The sequence below is a fragment of the Carassius carassius genome, chromosome 46 (genome assembly GCF_963082965.1).
Source record: "Carassius carassius chromosome 46, fCarCar2.1, whole genome shotgun sequence".
NCBI classification, from domain to species: Eukaryota; Metazoa; Chordata; class Actinopteri; order Cypriniformes; family Cyprinidae; genus Carassius; species Carassius carassius.
In genome coordinates, this window is record NC_081800.1 from 9,492,721 (window position 1) to 9,510,914 (window position 18,194).

Here is an 18,194-nt window from a genome sequence, read left to right on the forward strand (position 1 = left end):
CATTCAACGGACGTCCCGATTGGTGTTTTTGGATGGCGCCGAGTGTTCAGGGGGTTGGTGCCTGGGGGAACGGGGAGGTTTTGTTTTTGTTTTGTTTTTTTCTGTTGGTTTCCGTAGAGGCATTTTCTTTATGCTTATTGTTGAGAGGCTACTAGGCAGGTTACTGCCAATTCTTTAAACTTTTTACATGAATAAGGTGGTGAAATTTGTCAGTTTTAATGTCAATGGTCTTAACGGACCCGTTAAAAGGAAGAGGGTGTTAACATATTTAAAAAAGATTCAAACAGATATAGCCTTTGTCCAGGAGACTCATCTGACTGCGCAGGAACATAATAAATTAAAAAGAGGATGGATTGGTCAAGTCTTCTCTTCATCTTTCAGCTCTAAAGCCAGAGGAGTTGCTATTCTTATAAACAAAAACATTCCCATCACTGTTCAGGAAATAATAAGTGACCCATTAGGCTTAATAAACTGTCTAATTTATTCTGAACAATGGACCTTACTAAACCTTTACGCCCCTAATTATGATGATACTTCCTTTATTCAAGACATTTTTCTTAAAGTATCGGGGGTTGTGAACATATTCTTATGGGGGGAGATTTTAATTTCTGTTTAGACCCGATTTTGGACAAATCAGCAACCTCCACTGCAAAGTCTAAAACAGCCTCAACTACTCTATCATTTATGAAAGATTTAAATTTAACAGATATTTGGCGGCAGATACATCCCCAGACCATAGACTATTCTTTTTATTCAAATCGTCATAATTCACATACCAGAATTTATATTTTCTTACTGTCAGCACATGTGGCTTACAGAGCATTAGAGTCTGATTATTTGCCAAGGATACTTTCTGATCATTCCCCACTCACTCTATCTATAGTAATGCCTGAGAAAATGGCCAGCATGTACAGGTGGCGTTTGAATCCAACCCTCCTGAAAAAAAGTGACTTCTGTAAATTTGTCAGGGATCAAATCAAACTATTCTGTGAAACAAACTGTCCTTCCTCCCCTAATAGTTTCATACTATGGGATACGTTAAAAGCTTATTTAAGAGGACAAATAATCTCGTATACAAAAGGGCTTAAAAAATCATATGTAGCAGAAGTGGAAGAATTAGAAAAAGAAATTCTTGGACTGGAAAAAGACTTTCAGCAACATAGAGATAAGAATATATATAGTCTATTGGTAGAAAGAAAACTCAAGTATAACACATTATGCACTTATAGGGCTGAGAAAGATATTTTGAGAACGAAACAAAGGTACTATGTGCTGGGGGAGAAGGCTCATAAAGTCTTATCCTGGCAATTAAAGAAAGAGGAGAGTTCAAAAACCATTAACCAAATTGAAGATGAATGTGGCTGTATTACACAGAACCCAAAAGAAATAAATGAAACCTTTAAAAAGTTTTATGTTAATTTATATGAGTCAGAATCACCAGAAGATCCGTCCACGATAGATACATTCTTAAATAATATTGATCTGCCTAAACTGAGTCAGGACGAACAGAGGTATTTAGATTCACCATTTACCTCCAAAGAGATTGAAAACGCTCTGGCTACACTGCAGTCTAATAAATCACCAGGAGAGGATGGGTTCCCCCCCGAATTTTATAAAGAGTTTAAGGATTTGCTTATACCTCTCCTTATGGATGTAATTAATCTAGCATCTAAAACTCAAAGCCTCCCTGATTCATTTTCAATGGCTATAATTACAGTGATCCATAAAAAAAACAAAGACCCCTTAAAATGCTCCTCTTTCCGACCAATCTCACTCCTAAATGCGGATTATAAATTGATTTCTAAAGCTATAGCATACAGGTTGAGTGAATTCTTACCAAAATTGATAAACCGAGACCAGGTCGGCTTTATCCAGAAGAGATCCTCTGCCAATAATATGTGTAGGTTATTTAACGTTATTCATATGGCAACCTCCAGTACTGAACCTAGTATAGCCGTTACCCTAGACGCGGAAAAGGTCTTTGATAGGCTTGAGTGGCCATATCTATTTAAGGTTCTATCTAAATTTGGATTTGGCTCCTATTTTATTAATTGGGTCAGAACGCTATATAAAAAACCACAGGCCAAAATAATCACCAATGGACAAGTGTCCACTGCCTTCCCCCTTAGCAGATCAAGCAGACAAGGGTGTCCATTATCCCCCGGGCTTTTCGTTATAGCTATTGAACCTCTGGCCGAGACAATCAGAGAAGACTCCGAGATAAAAGGTGTGAAAGTGGACCAGACGATAAATAAAATCAATCTTATGGCAGATGATATAATTCTGTATTTAACAAAGCCATCTGACTCCCTTGCTAAATTAAAAACCGTTTTGCATGCATTTGGATTTGTCTCTGGATATAAGGTAAATTACGACAAATGTGAAATTCTCCCACTCTCGAATTTTAACTACACTGAACATCAGCAAAGAGGTCCATTTAAATGGTCTCCAAGCGGGATAAGATACCTTGGAATTATGGTGGATAACAACCTTAAAAATGTGTACAAACTCAATTACTTACTACTAGTTAGTAGAACAATAGAGGATTTACAGAAATTGATAAATTTACCAATTACTTTGATTGGCCGAATAAATTGTATTAAAATTAATATATTACCAAGGTTGCAGTACGTCTTTCAGTCCTTACCGATTCCAGTGCCATCCAGTTTCTTTAAAAACCTGAACAAACATATAAGACAATTCATATGGAATGGTAAGACTCCAAGGGTTTCAAAGGAAAAACTTACATGGGACTACAAACTCGGGGGTCTTCGACTGCCTAACCTTGAAAAGCATTATCTGGCTGCCCAAATGCGACTTCTCTCTTTTTTATTTGAAAAGGAAAATGTCCCACCTTGGGTTTCAATTGGAATGTATGCTCTTAAAGAAACTGTTCCTGCAGACTTTATCTATAAATGGACACCTTCAACCATCTCCAGAAGAACGGACAACCCTGTCTTGTCTCATTTCATCAAAACATGGCATAAAGTCCGGAAAAATATTGGACTAAAAAATATATTTTCACCTAGAACACCATTGAAACAGAATGAACTCATACCTATGTCAGTGGATAATAAGATCCTGGAAACGTGGCATCAAAAAAGGATTCATCGTTTGGAGGACTGTTATAAGGATGGATGCCTAATGTCTTTTGAGGACCTAAGGAGGAAATATGATCTGTCCAGCAGAAACTTATTTTGTTATTTACAGTTAAGATCACTTCTTAAATCTGTTTTGGGACCTGAAATGACTTTACCCATGCTCAGCGAACTGGAAAAACTGCTTCATGAGGGTAACACACCTCGTTTTATCTCAAAAGTGTACTCTCTCTTGATGGATGATGCTTTAAAACCAGGTTTTAAAGAAATGGGAGTCTGATTTAGGTGTGACAATGGGTACAGAGCTCTGGGCTGAATTGTGTCAAAAAAGTTTAACTGCCACTCTTAATTCCAGGTACAGGCTGACTTATTATAACTTTCTTCATCAAACCTATCTTACGCCACATAAATTACATAAATATAAACCTGAGATACCTAACCTGTGTTTTAGATGTAGTATAGAAGAGGGTTCATTCCTACATTGCACTTGGTCATGCACAAAACTTAACACATTCTGGCACAACTTCTCTGACATCATGACCAAACTCCTAGTACTACATCTCCCATTAGATCCTCAAATTTGCTTATTAGGAGATACTACAAATATCGATGCATGATTAAGAAAAGCTCAAAAGAGGTTCCTCTCACTGGCCCTGTGCGTTGCAAGGAAGTGCATCGCTATCACATGGAAGTCGGACTCTCAACTTTCCATAGGAAGATGGGTTTCAGAAATGAATAGCTGCCTTCCACTTGAAAAAATTACATATATACTCAGGAATGACTATAATACTTTTACAGAGATATGGTAGCCATATTTAGCATATATGGACACGTTGTCAGCTCCTATGATGGACGGGTTGTAGCTTTTACAAGCTCTTTGTTGTCAGTGCTTACTGTTGTCTTCTCTGCCTCTCGAAAAATTTTTTTTTTTTTTAATTGATATTCATTTTATCATTATTAGTACTAGTATTATTTTCGTTATGTATTAATTTAATTTATTTATTTATTTTTCTCCTCTCTTTCCAGTTCGTGGGTGGGTTGGGGAAGGGGTTTGGAGTTGTGTGTTTTGTGTTTTCATGTATATTCTGAAATTGAAAACTGGAAAAATAAAATACTCAAAAAAAAAACAATGCGACCGTAGCATACATCAACCATCAGGGCGTTGCATGTTGCAACTCGCTCACCATCTGAGGTCGCTTCCTGCCATTCACATCGCAGGCAGACTCAATCATGCAGCTGACAAGCTCTCAATGCGGCGGTCTCGTCCCGGGGAATGGAGACTCCATAACCAGTCGGTTCGGCTGATTTGGCAATGCTTCGGAGATGCTCAGATAGATCTGTTTGCCTCTCGAGAGAATTCCCACTGCCAGTTGTTTTATTCCATGACTGAGGGCATCCTTGGCACAGATGCTCTGGCACACAGCTGGCAGCTGGACCTGTGCAAATATATGTTTCCTCCAGAGAGACTTCTTGCACAGATGTTGTGCAAGATCAGGGAGGACGAGAGCATGCCCTTATGGTTACAACTTATTGGCCCGACTGGAATTGGTTCTGCAAACTTGTACTCCTTGCGACAGCCCCTCCCTGGCAAATCTTTCTAAGGAAGGACCTCAGAGACAGGGCCCCTCTGGCACACGCGTCCCGACTTTTGGAACCTACATCAGTGGGTTCTGGACGGGTCACGTAAAGTTTAGGTACCTTGCCACCTCAGGTGGTAGCTACCATCACTTTGACTAAGGCCTTGTCTACCAGACACGCCTATGCTCCGAAGTGAAACCTCTTCATCACCTGGTATTCTTTATGTCGTGAAGACCCCTGGAAATGCCCAATTGTGTCAGTGCTTTCCTTTCTTCAGGAAGGGTTGGAATGAAGGCTGTCTTATTCCACCCTGAAGGTCTATGTGGCTGCTATTGCAGCTCACTATGATCCTGTTGATGGTAAGTCTCTTGGGAAGCATGACCTGGTCATCAGGTTCCTGAAAGGGGCCATGAGGCTAAATCCACCTCGCCCTCAACAAGTTGCCTCTTAGTATCTCACAGTTGTGTTGTCCGCTCTGCAGAAAGCTCCGTTCGAACCCTTGCTGTCAGTGCAACTGATAATTAAAAACTGCACTCCTGACTGCTTTGGCATTGGTTAAGAGGGTCGGGGACTTGCAGGCATTTTCAGTTGATGAAGCGTGCCTGGAATTCAGGCCGGCTAACTCTCACGTTATCTTGAGAAACGTGCTCTAAGTTCCCACCACTCCTTTAAGAGATCAGCTAACAGACATCTGTAGAGCTGCGTTCTGGGCGACACCTAACACATTTGCAAGATTATATAATCTCTGTGTAGAGCCCATGCCATCCTGCATACTTGCCCCTTCGGGCCAGTGATCAGGACCTGCTTGGTTTCAGTTTGCTTGCTCCACCATTCCACTCCACGGACTGGATGTGTGCGCTATTCTCCTCAGGTGAGTTCTACAGTTCAGACCTTGGGTTCCTCCAGAACTGTTGGTGTTGGGCACTTACCTGCATGTCCTGTCGGTCAGCCACTGTGTTCAACTAGTGCCTCCATGTGTTGTGATTCCCCTCTCAAGCAATCCCTTGTGTGTATTTCCACACTAAGTCTCTCGGTAGCATGTGTCTTCCCTTGGCATGCCACCTTTGCCGACTCTGTCATTGAAACATTCCACCCTGCAGGCTGGGTACTTCAGATATTCATGTGTATCACCGATACGCGGTTGGTATGTACCTTGTAAGTCCTCCAACGAGCAGGCATACTTCCAACGAGAATATGCTACCCAGTGAATTCTGTGTTAAGTATAGTCCCTCACTCGTGCTGACCTTACGACAGGGTGCTATCACTTGCATGGGCCACTGGAAGACAGCCATTTTTGGTGTTTTGTAAGGGACCCAATTTTGTCAGTCTGTTCTGACGTTAGTCGAACGTGACTGACTGAAAGGGAACGTGTAGTTACTTATGTAACCCTCATTCCCTTAAAGAGGGAACAGAGACGTTACGTCCCTTTGCCAGAATCACTGTTCCGCTGAAAGGCCAGGTCACATGGCTTGGCACCTCATCGACGACTTGAATTTAATACTATGTTGTATGAAAAAAATAAATCACAAAAAATGTATTCAGTAGTTTTAAATGCTTCAACTGAAATTAGGCATCACATCATTATATTGTACAGTATGATTTTTTTTATTTTATTTTGAGATTACATTTGTGTTCTTAAATTAATGATTTTAACTGTTCAACTTTTAAGTGAGTGCTAGATGACCGCAAAGGGAATCTAAATATAAAAAATGGGAAATTTGTATGAAAATCATTAATAAAATCATTAATAAATTAAATTTAATAATTTAATTTAACATTTAAAATCATTATAATATATGCAGTACTGACCAAAAAATGTCACTTATATCTAGGGCTGTGCGATATGGGGAAAATATCTAGTTGCGATTTTTTTTTTTGACAGCTATTGCGATTTTACATTTGCAAAGTCAAGCTTCAGCTCAATATTGTCAATATTGTGCAGCACAGTATGAGTTTCATTAACCTGGGAAACTAGGAAAAAAAAAAATTCTTACAGTTTCCATGAAACCATTACAAAATTCCTTTTTGTTTTTGGCATTATTCCAATAGGAATTTCTGTTGTTTTATCCAATAATTTTCAATTGTGTTTTGGGAGGGGTTCTATATATATATATATATATATATATATATATATATATATATATATATATATATATATATATATATATATAATATATGTGTGTGTGTGTGTGTGTGTGTATAAAAAAATTATAATGGTATAACTACTTTTATAGAATTATCTTGGTTACTGAATTTCACTGGAAAGATTTATTTTTTATATAAATAAAGAACTGTATTTCTTTAGTCAATTATTAAAGTATTACATGTTACACTGTATTTGAGATTTTAAGAACAAGTGGAAAATGTGCTGAATGTTTCATTTCATTCAAGTGAAATTAGCAAGCAGTTAGACTGAATTTACATTTGTTTTAAACGCAGAGCCAGGTGCGAGTCGACGCAGGTTGCGCACGTGCGTCAAGCCTCATCCATACTGCCAGATGCGCTCGTGGAGAGGTGCAGGGCCGCTCGCAAATCGAGCCTTACGAAACGGGCTGCGTGAAACTGTCTCTGGTGCGGCAAGTGTGAACGGCTTGTCCGTGACGCGGGATTCGCGCTGGGTAGGGAAGAGAGGAGCGAGTATGAGAAGCATTCAGAGACACAGGCTGTGTGTGCGGTCTTCTGAATTGGGAATAGTGAACATGCAATAAGAGATCCTCTTGATATGCATTGTGACGCAGCTCTTGTAAATTATCTTTTTTGTTCATTGTCTGTCTTTTCAAAGATTAAATTACATAAAGTTTTTCTTAAGTTTTAATTTCCCTAACTATTGATCTGACCCTGTAGATGCCATAATCCCACTCTGTCTCTCTCCTTTTTTTTAATGGTGGCCGTTTACACAGTTGGCTAGAGCAGAGCTGATTGGGGAGAACGGAGGTGCCTTCACTCTATTGGCTAGTAAGACTGTCACTGAAGGATGACAGTCATGCATATGCTCTGGAATGGAGTAATATCGCTTCCACATCTCAGGCTTTTGCGATTAGCAAATCACAATTTATCAAATCGTGATTTCGATTCGATTTTTTATCTACTACACCTTACTACAGCCTTACTTATATCAACCAAAAATGGCAAAATGACATGCCTGTTTTACTATCTGCAGGCCACACATCTCTGTGGGTGTGCGTGTGAATTCATCGAGTGGACTGATTTTCCTTGTGGCGGGAGGGAAGGACCAGAGTATCATGACACTTTCTATGCTTGATGGAAATCTTATGCTAATAGTCAACAGCGGAAAGAGGAAGACCAGCATACGCAGCAAAAAGAAATACAACGATGGCCTGTGGCACACGGTTCGTATGTGGGTCAGACATGTTTTAGACAAATTGTGATTTTATTTTCCCCCATATCTCTCATTTTCACAATGAAATGGTGCAGGTGTTTGCGAGAGTGGAGGCTGACAGGGCTTCTCTAACAGCGGACGGCATTGACACTCAGAGGAAGAAGGTGAAGGGCGGAGGGAAGAGTGTGTTTGGTGCTCCGCTCTATATTGGTGGACTTCCCTCAGACCACAGCGCAGCTATGGTAAACACTGTCTTACACACCATGCTCAAAACCAGTCAACTGCCCTGGCGTCACTGCTTGTTTTTTTTGTTTTTTTGCTTGTTTTTTGTCATTAAAATGCTGTTCTCAGACCACCGTGTTTTATTTTATTTTATTTTAATCAAAATAATCATATTTTATTTTAAAAACAACACACACATTTATTTTAATATTAGATATTTGATTTTTATATGATATTATATTATATATAATTATATATTTGAATAGGATTTTGATGTTGGCATCAAAAATGGTTGGTGAAAAAAAAAATTACATTGAATAATTTCATTAACTATTTCATTGCTATTTTTATTTTATTTGAAATACGGGTCTTGATCCATCACGTTTTATTTGACAAACCTTTATAAAATTGTATTAAATAATGCAAAGCTTACAAGAGATTAGATTCACAATTCATTCTGATGTCAGTATGTTGCTAATCTAATAATGCGATGCTCTAATAAGCACACACACAGATTTTAGATAACGGTCTCTTTTTTTAATTAGCTTGAACTATTTTTACTGCTGTATTTTTTATATTAAATGAAATACACAAAGGTTGTTTTATTTTATTGTAAAAAAACAAAAGTTACCACATTGTTTTAGTACGAACATAAATATGTTTATTTTATTGTGAATATTATATTGTTTAATATTGTATTATATTGTTAATATTTAATCATAAGAATGTAATAAAAACATTTTGAATATTGTTTTAATATAATATTGTTTTGCTAGTATGAAATCATATTTCTGTACAGATCTGAACAGAGATACACCTTTGTGATGTGATGTGACTTTTCTTTCTATCCATTTATCTCTTTCAGGCTGGTTTTGTTGGCTGTGTGCGGGATCTGAAACTGAACGAGGTGCCGTCAAAGAGCCCCTCTCTCAGTGTGGGAGTGACACCCTGTTACCAGAAGCCCCTCCAGCCCGGGGTTTACTTCTCCAGCCAGGGAGGATATCTGACCATTGGTGAGCCAACAACTCATCACCTGAGCAATCAGTCAAACCATCAGACACACTTCAGATTTCATTCAGAAAGATGGTGGAAAATACACCTCTCTCTCATGTTAGACGAATCGCTGGTGTTAGACCAGGACCTCGAGATCCATTTGGAGGTGCGTCTGGTTTCAGACTCTGGGCTCCTGCTGCACACTGGAGCCAATAAAACTCAACAGCTGAGTCTCTACCTAAACCAGGGCCAGGTGACACGCATGCACTCACACATATACATGAAATAAGTTCCCCGTAACTCTTACGAGGTTCAAGCATTTTCGAAGGATAGTTCAGAGAATATCAACATATTTCCTTTAGGTTTGGTGCTGCTCCCTGAAGGTCAGTGGGACGAGTCCGTACAGCAGTTTGAAGTGTCTGTTTGTTTTGTGCAGGTGACTGTGTTGGTGAACCGCATCAGTGGAGAGTTTTCAGTCAGTCTCACACCAGAAGAGTCTCTCTGTGATGGAGGCTGGCACACTATTGCAAGTGAGTGTTGAAAAACACAAACACTTGTGGTCTGTTTGAAAAAATGCATGTTATTTGGGGTCAGAATTTATAAAATAGGGTTGTTTGTATTTATTTTATTTGGAAACCAAAGGCATTTAGTATGGAGCCAAAAGAGTCTCAATAAAGATAAATGCACACACTACATTCACATATGCACACATAGGATTCATACATGTACACACATAATTCATAAATACACACACAGGATACACAAATGCGCACAAAATTCACAAATGCACACACAAAATTTAAAAAGCACAGAAGATCCACAAAATGCATACAAAATTCAGAAATGCACACAAAATTCAGAAATACACATACAATTCAGAAATGCAAACAACATTTACAAATGCGCTCAAGATTCACAAATGCACAGGACAAGATTCAGAAATGTATTATATATAATACATATGTATTATATATAATATATATCTGATGCACACACACATATATCTTGATTTACAAACTGCTTGCGGTCTGTGAACTTCACTGCATTTGTGTGTCACTTTCCTCTCGCAGCGAACGACTCACTTTCCTCACGCAGCGAACGATTCACTTTCCTCACGAGTCACGCAGCGAACGACTCACTTTCCTCTCGCAGCGAACGACTCACTTTCCTCACGCAGTGAGCAACTCACTTTCCTCAGCGAACGATTCACTTTCCTCACGCAGCGATCAACTCACTTTCCTCAGCGAACGACTCACTTTCCTCACGCAGCGAACGACTCACTTTCCTCACGCAGCGAACGATTCACTTTCCTCATGAGTCACGCAGCGAACGATTCACTTTCCTCACGCAGTGAGCAACTCACTTTCCTCAGCGAACGATTCACTTTCCTCATGCAGCGATCAACTCACTTTCCTCAGCGAAAGACTCACTTTCCTCTCGCAGCGAACGACTCACTTTCCTCACGCAGCGAACGATTCACTTTCCTCACGAGTCACGCAGCGAACGATTCACTTTCCTCACGCAGTGAGCAACTCACTTTCCTCAGCGAACGAGTCACTTTCCTCACGCAGCGATCAACTCACTTTCCTCAGCGAACGATTCACTTTTCTCACTCAGCGATCAACTCACTTTCCTAAGCGAACGACTCACTTTCCTCACGCAGCCGGAGACCCACTTTTCGCAGTCGGAGAGTCACTTTCCTCTGGCAGCGGACCACTGACTCTCTCTTCATGTAGGGACCGAATATTATAATTAAAGTGACTTCTATATTGCATCCAAAAGAATATTTAGATATATTTAAATATTCAAAAAGGTGTAATTTTTTTTTTACTTTCATTAAAATTACTTTCATTTTATTTCTGTGTCATTTAAATAAAATGAAATAATTGCCTATTGCAAATTTATGAATCCATGGTTAACTTTTTTTCTGCAGTCACTGGGCTATATGTATTGAGACATTTTTACATTTATATTTTGTAAAAAATAATAAAAAATAAACCTGAATTGTAATCTAAACATCTGTATTTTCATACAATTTCATAAATAAGTAGGCTATAATATGCTGCACCACAGGCATATCGCGCTGTGTGAGCGCGTTCATGTGAATGGCTTATAAGTAAACAATCCCCCACGTGGAGTGCGTTCTTGTGATTGGCTAAAAGAAGGGAGATATCTGATTGGTTGCAGATCATTCCCTGTTAAAAAAAAAGGAAGTGAAATGCAGTGAAGTTCACAGACCGCAAGCAGTTTGTAAATCAAGATATATGTGTGTGTGCATCAGAAATACATTTCTGAATCTCGTCCTGTGCATTTGTGAATCTTGAGCGCATTTGTAAATGTTGTTTGCATTTCTGAATTGTGTGTGTATTTCTGAATTTTGTGTGCATTTCTGAATTTTGTATGTATTTGTGAATCTTCTGTGCTTTTTAAATTTTGTGTGCGCATTTGTAAATTTTGTGTGTATCCTGTGTTTGTATTTATGAATCATGTGTGTGCATGTATGAATCCTGTGTGTGCATATGTGAATGTAGTGTGTGCATTTATCTTTATTGAGACTCTTTTGGTTCCATATTTAGAACTTAATGTTAGTTATATTTCTCCAATGTTGGACGAAGTACATAAATCTAGTACTTCAGTAAAAGTGCTCATATTAAATTTTACTTGCGTAAAAGTACGTTATTTTTTAGTGTGCTTCAGTATTAAAAGTAAAAAGTACTGATCGATAAACTGTTTACTATTATTACTAGTCTTCTAAAATACTAGATATGTCTCAGTTCAAGTTACTGATAATTCAAGTGTTCAAACAAGTGAAATAATATTCCAGATAGTATTTTAGAAATAAGGGGGAAACAAATTGTGGCAACAAACAGTATAGAAATACATGGACACAGGTCAGATGGGGTTAGTTCACCCAGTTACTCAAACTCATGTTGTTTCAACCCTGCGCAAATATCTTTCTATTGTTAAACAACGTTATTCTGAATGTTGGTGACCAAAAAGTTGTTGGTATCTACCGAATTCCATATTATGGAAAAAATACACTCAAGGGTGTTTTCACACTCTCGGGAGGTGGTCTGAGTAAGGTTCGCATTCGGCCAAAGGTACGGTTCGCTAAAAACTTGTATTATGAACACTCGATTTTTCCTTTCGCGAATTCCGTCATAGTTTGGTCATTGGATGTCTTCGTATAAATCAGCTGTTCCTAATGGCTGCTTCTTCTGTCAGATCTCTACAAGTTATTAGTTCACAACGTACACTCGTTTAATTTAATTTCAACCGCTTCCGATAGAGACATTTATGATACACGGTTTTACGAGCACACACATCCTAACGCGGGAGTACTACATCCTCTTTATCGTCTATTATGTTTAAACTGTCAAAATAAAAACATAGTTCACATAAACACAGCTGGTTTTGTCTCAATCTAATGTACTCTTCTGGGAAAGGAATCGCATGTGTATCAATATACTGATCTGTGCTTCACTGTAGTTCTAGCAGTGTTGGGGAGTAACTAGTTACATGTAACGGCGTTACGTAATTTAATTACAAAATTATTGTAACTGTAATTAGTTACAGTTACTACGAAAAAATGAGTAATTAAATTACAGTTACTTATGAAATTTTTAACGATTACAAAGGGGATTACATTTGAATGTTTACACGCATCCACATACAGATTTAACTGATTTATTTCCCAAATTGCACTGACTATTCTGAGACATACCGCCCTAATAATTTCTGGGATGCGGAAATACAGTCTGGTTCGTAGAATCCAGTCATAAAAATGAAATGCCTAACGCGGACGGAATATGCCACATTTTGGATAACTAAATCAAAAGTAGGTCAGTACACTTGAATCAAAACATGACATGGACTAGTGTCTGTGAATATTAAGCCACAAAAATGCAATATATGACTTGCACATTCTGCGTGTCTGTGGAAATCAGGCGCGGACTGGACACCGGGAGAACCGGGACAATTCCCGGTGGCCTGGCAGCCGATTTTGCCCCACTATTTAATATCATTATTGTATAATTGCCTGCCGAATGTTCTAAAGCGATCATTTGCGAATCCGCCATTTGATAATTAAATCTCTAATAAGTCATGAATTGTTAGTCATGACTCGCGCGCTCTCCGCGCCTCCGCCAAACGGTTTGGATCAGACTCAGAGTAATCAATGCGAGAGAGAGAGAGCGAGAGAGAGAGAGAGGACTCTCTCTCTCTCCTGAGCAGAACTCCTGTTCAGGGTTTCAGGTCAGTTTCATCTGTAAAGATGCTTTTTCGTCTTTGTTTTTTTTATTTATTTAATCAAGCAGCAGCACGTTGCTCATCAGTCATCACTCAAAATACTATATAAAGGACATCATTATTATCTGTTGTAATGTTACAGTAGTAATTTAGCGGAAAAAAAAAATCAGATTTTTTTATAGGTTTAGGGGGAGCTACGACAGACAACAAAACAACCCTTACGAAAATTAACATTTTAATGTTTATCTATAAATCAAGAGAAAATGGTTACTATTGTTTAACTGTGATAACCAAAAATTTAAAATTATTTTACAAATGCATTTATTTAAAAATAAATACAAATCAATTTGCAAAAAAAAAAAAAAAAAAAAATTAAACAAGGTTATTTTACTTTTATATAGGCTAATAAAATCATGGTTAATTTTTGTAAGGGAAAAATATGACTCGTGTACAGTATTAGGATTTTTCTATAAAGATATTGTAGTATTGTAGAGTATTGTATTGTAAAGTATAGTTTTGTTCAATCTTGAGTATTAAAGTCATGAGAGAGATGGATAACAGGGCAAAATAAAGAGACTGAAGAGAAAAATGGAAGTTAAGGTGCAGTTCAGGAGAGAACTTTTAATTATTTTGCATGTCCCCAAATTAAAGATTTAAAATAGATAAAAATCGTTAGATAAACGATTATAGAAATAGATAAAATAAAAAATAGTTTGGTCCATGAATTTGTTTGTATGAGTTTGAATTTTCCAGTCTGAATTTTTTTCCATGGTTTTTTTCCATGGTTTTTATTTCCAAAGACATGGTTTCATTTACTACACATAGGCCTACTGAAGCTCGCAGTGTTTTCAACCCCTGCCGCCTCAATATAGGAGTAAACGAGCACATAAACACAATTTCTAGAACTGCTCTGTGTCACTTCATGTGCATTTTACTTATTTTGAGAAAACTATCATCATATACAAAGAGACAGCAAAAACACCAATGTTTAGGAGTTTATTACACAGAATACGTCACATGCTTATTAGATAACTGTATTTAAGTTGATGTATATGCTTTTATTTATTATTCTTTAATTTTCACAAATTTAGAAAAGTAATCAAAAAGTACTCAAAAGTAATTAGTTACATTACTTTAATAAAGTAATTGAAAAAGTTACACTACTATTACATTTTAAACAGGGTAACTTGTAATCTGTAACCTATTACATTTCCAAAGTAACCTTCCCAACACTGAGTTCTAGTACAAAAGCCTGAAAAGACAATCAGTAGAATCTATATTATTCATACTGTGAATAATATTCAGTTTTTTTTTTTTTTTTTACATTTGATTGTTCCATACTTGAATGCTGCTTTTAAGGATACCTGTACTTTAAAAATTTATAGCAGTTTAATATATTTTATTATATATATATATAATATATTTTTCCCCATAATGTCTTCAATGTGCTTAAACATGATTATATAAACAAGGAAAACAGACAAATATATATATTGCCTATTTTCTTTTTTTACAAAGGTGTACAAAACACTTTTTTTGGTGCAAAAGATGTTGTAAAGATCTTTACAAACAAATCTCTTGTTTAGTGAGGCACATACATTGTAAGTGAGTAGGATATAATTTTGGAGGCCATAGGGTCAGCCATCAAACTCTGAATTGGACTAGATCCAAAAAACAACAGTCTGAACACAAAGAGGTCTGAGACACCTTTACTGCTTAAGTGGCCCAAAAAAGGTTCAGAGTCCTCTTTCAGGATCAGAGACAGTTTGAACAAAGAAAAGTGGGTACTTTTTCACTTGGTTCACCCCTTGATCCATTTAAAGGGTGTGGGTTCATTTCTTTTAAAGAGGACTGTGAAGTGTGAAAACATCCAAAGTCATATACAATGTATTTGCTATATACTTTCACATTTGAATATTGATATTATATACAGTGTTGGGGAGTAACTAGTTACATGTAACGGCGTTACGTAATTTAATTACAAAATTATTGTAACTGTAATTAGTTACAGTTACTACGAAAAAATGAGTAATTAAATTACAGTTACTTATGAAATTTTTAACGATTACAAAGGGGATTACATTTGAATATTTACACACATCCACGTACAGATTTAACTGATTTCTTTCCCAAATTGCACTGGCAATTCTGAGACATACCGCCCAAATAATTTCCGGGATGCGGAAATACAGTCTGGTTCGTAGAATCCAGTCATAAAAACGAAATGCCTAACGCGGACGGAATATGCCACATTTTGGATAACTAAATCAAAAGTAGGTCAGTACACTTGAATCAAAACATGACATGGACTAGTGTCTGTGAATATCAAGCCCCAAAAATGCAATATATGACTTGCACATTCTGCGTGTCTGTGGAAATCAGGCGCGGACTGGACACCGGGAGAACCGGGACAATTCCCGGTGGCCTGGCAGCCGATTTTGCCCCACTATTTAATATCATTATTGTATACTAAAGCGATCATTTGCGAATCCGCCATTTGATAATTAAATCTCTAATAAGTCATGAATTGTTAGTCATGACTCGCGCGCTCTCCGCGCCTCCGCCAAACGGGTTGGATCAGACTCAATCAATGTAATCAATCAGAGTAATCAATGCGAGAGAACAAGAGAGAAAAGAGTGGACTGTGGAAGCGCACAGCTGGAGCAGAGAAGCAGAACTACTGTTCAGGGTTTTAGGTCAGTTTAATCTGTAAATATGCTTTTTTGTCTTTGTTTTTATATTTAATTAATCAAGCAGCAGCACGTTGCTCATCAGCCATCACTCAAAATACTATATAAAGGACATCATTATTATCTGTTGTAATGTTACAGTAGGAATTTAGCTGAAAAAAATTCAGATTTTTTTTTATAGGTTTAGGGGGAGCTACGAGAGACAACAACACAACCCTTACGAAAATTAACATTTTAATATTTAACTATAAATCCAGAGAAAATGGTTACTATTGTTTAACTGTGGTAACCAAAAATGTAAAATTATTTTACAAATGTATTTATTTAAAAATAAATACAAATCCATTTGCAAAAAAACAAAACAAGGTTATTTTACTTTTATATAGGCTAATAAAAGCAAGGTTAATTTTTGTAAGGGAAAAACATGACTTGTGTACAGTATTAGGATTTTTCTATAAAGATATTGTAGTATTGTAGAGTATTGTATTGTAAAGTATAGTTTTGTTCAATCTTGAGTATTAAAGTCATGAGAGAGATGGATAACAGAGCAAAATAAAGAGACTGAAGAGAAAAATGGAAGTGAAGGTGCAGTTCAGGAGAGAACTTTTAATTACTTTGCATGTCCCCAAATTAAAGATTTAAACCTTTTTTTATGTCAGGTCCATACAAAAAATAGTTTTGTCCATGAATTTGTTTGTATGAGTTTGAATTTTCCAGTCTGAATTTTTTTCCCAGTCTGCCCCTCCTGTAAATTAATGGCAAAGACATGGTTTCATTTACTACACATAGGCCTACTGAAGCTCGCAGTGTTTTCAACCTCTGCCATCTCAATATACTGTAGGAGTACACGAGCACATAAACATAATTTCTAGAACTGCTCTGTGTCACTTCATGTGCATTTTACTTATTTTGAGAAAACTATCATCATATACAAAGAGACAGCAGTTTAAAAAAACACCAATGTTTCAGGAGTTTAGTACACAGAATACGTCACATGCTTATTAGATAAATGTATTTAAGTTGATGTATATGCTTTCATTTATTATTCTTTAATTTTCACAAATTTAGAAAAGTAATCAAAAAGTACTCAAAAGTAATTAGTTACATTACTTTAATAAAGTAATTGAAAAAGTTACACTACTATTACATTTTAAACAGGGTAACTTGTAATCTGTAACCTATTACATTTCCAAAGTAACCTTCCCAACACTGATTATATATATATATATATATAATGATTTTAGTTGTGAAGAAGAGCAACATAATCCAGCTACATGTGGATGCGGCGAGTGAACAAGGAGTGGGTCCCAAACAGAGCCGATCGAACCAGGACAAAGAGACTGTTTATCTGGGCGGCGTGCCAGGTATGACATCTGAACACTACCAAAGCAACATTAACATTTCCTGACAGAGAACATGCAGCTGGCAAATCAAGAATGATCATTTTTAAAACAAAGAATAAATCCCGCACACTGTCCACAATTGCAAATGTATCAAAATATACATTTAATTACTGAGTGAGTAAATACATTTGCATTACAAGTACGCATAGTGTGCAGGATTTATTCTGTACCTAAGCTAAATGAACCAAAATCATACACTGAAATGTGAACGACTGAGGAATGATAATCAGTGTTGACATAAGCCTGCTGTCCTCTGGTGTGCAGATTCTGTAGCGGTGCCAGGTCTCCCACCCACTGTCCTCTCTTTCCACGGATGTGTGAGGGAAACCGTACTGAACCACAGGCCTGTCATGCTGTCCAAACCTGTGTCAGTGTCTGGATGTGTGGGGACTCAGGGCTGCCCTGCACTATAGACCACAGCTGCATACACTCGCATCAAATCAGCAGGGGGTGGGTTTGCTTAGCATTTAAACTAAATCAGTATTTAGCTTTACTTTCATGACACCTGTTAATGTAACTTTATTAAAAAGCACTGTAAGTGACGAGACACTACTGATAAACTAATGTTGAGAACCGCAGGGACTATACAATCATGATCAAATGCCATTTAACGGGTTTTATG

The 18,194-nt window shown here is 37.3% G+C and overlaps 1 protein-coding gene across 1 annotated transcript in view; it reads left to right on the top strand.

Annotated features, from left to right (window-relative positions):
* The window catches only part of LOC132129137 (laminin subunit alpha-5-like), a 69,162-nt gene extending 51,013 nt beyond the window's left edge, over positions 1-18,149 (top strand). Inside the window, exons 74-80 of the mRNA XM_059540604.1 lie at positions 7,837-8,026; positions 8,112-8,258; positions 9,104-9,251; positions 9,354-9,484; positions 9,668-9,761; positions 17,414-17,533; positions 17,837-18,149. Of these exons, the coding sequence (XP_059396587.1) occupies positions 7,837-8,026; positions 8,112-8,258; positions 9,104-9,251; positions 9,354-9,484; positions 9,668-9,761; positions 17,414-17,533; positions 17,837-17,985 (979 nt within the window). The 3' untranslated portion in view covers positions 17,986-18,149. The remainder of the gene's footprint in view (positions 1-7,836; positions 8,027-8,111; positions 8,259-9,103; positions 9,252-9,353; positions 9,485-9,667; positions 9,762-17,413; positions 17,534-17,836) is intronic.
* Positions 18,150-18,194: the final 45 nt, after the last annotated feature.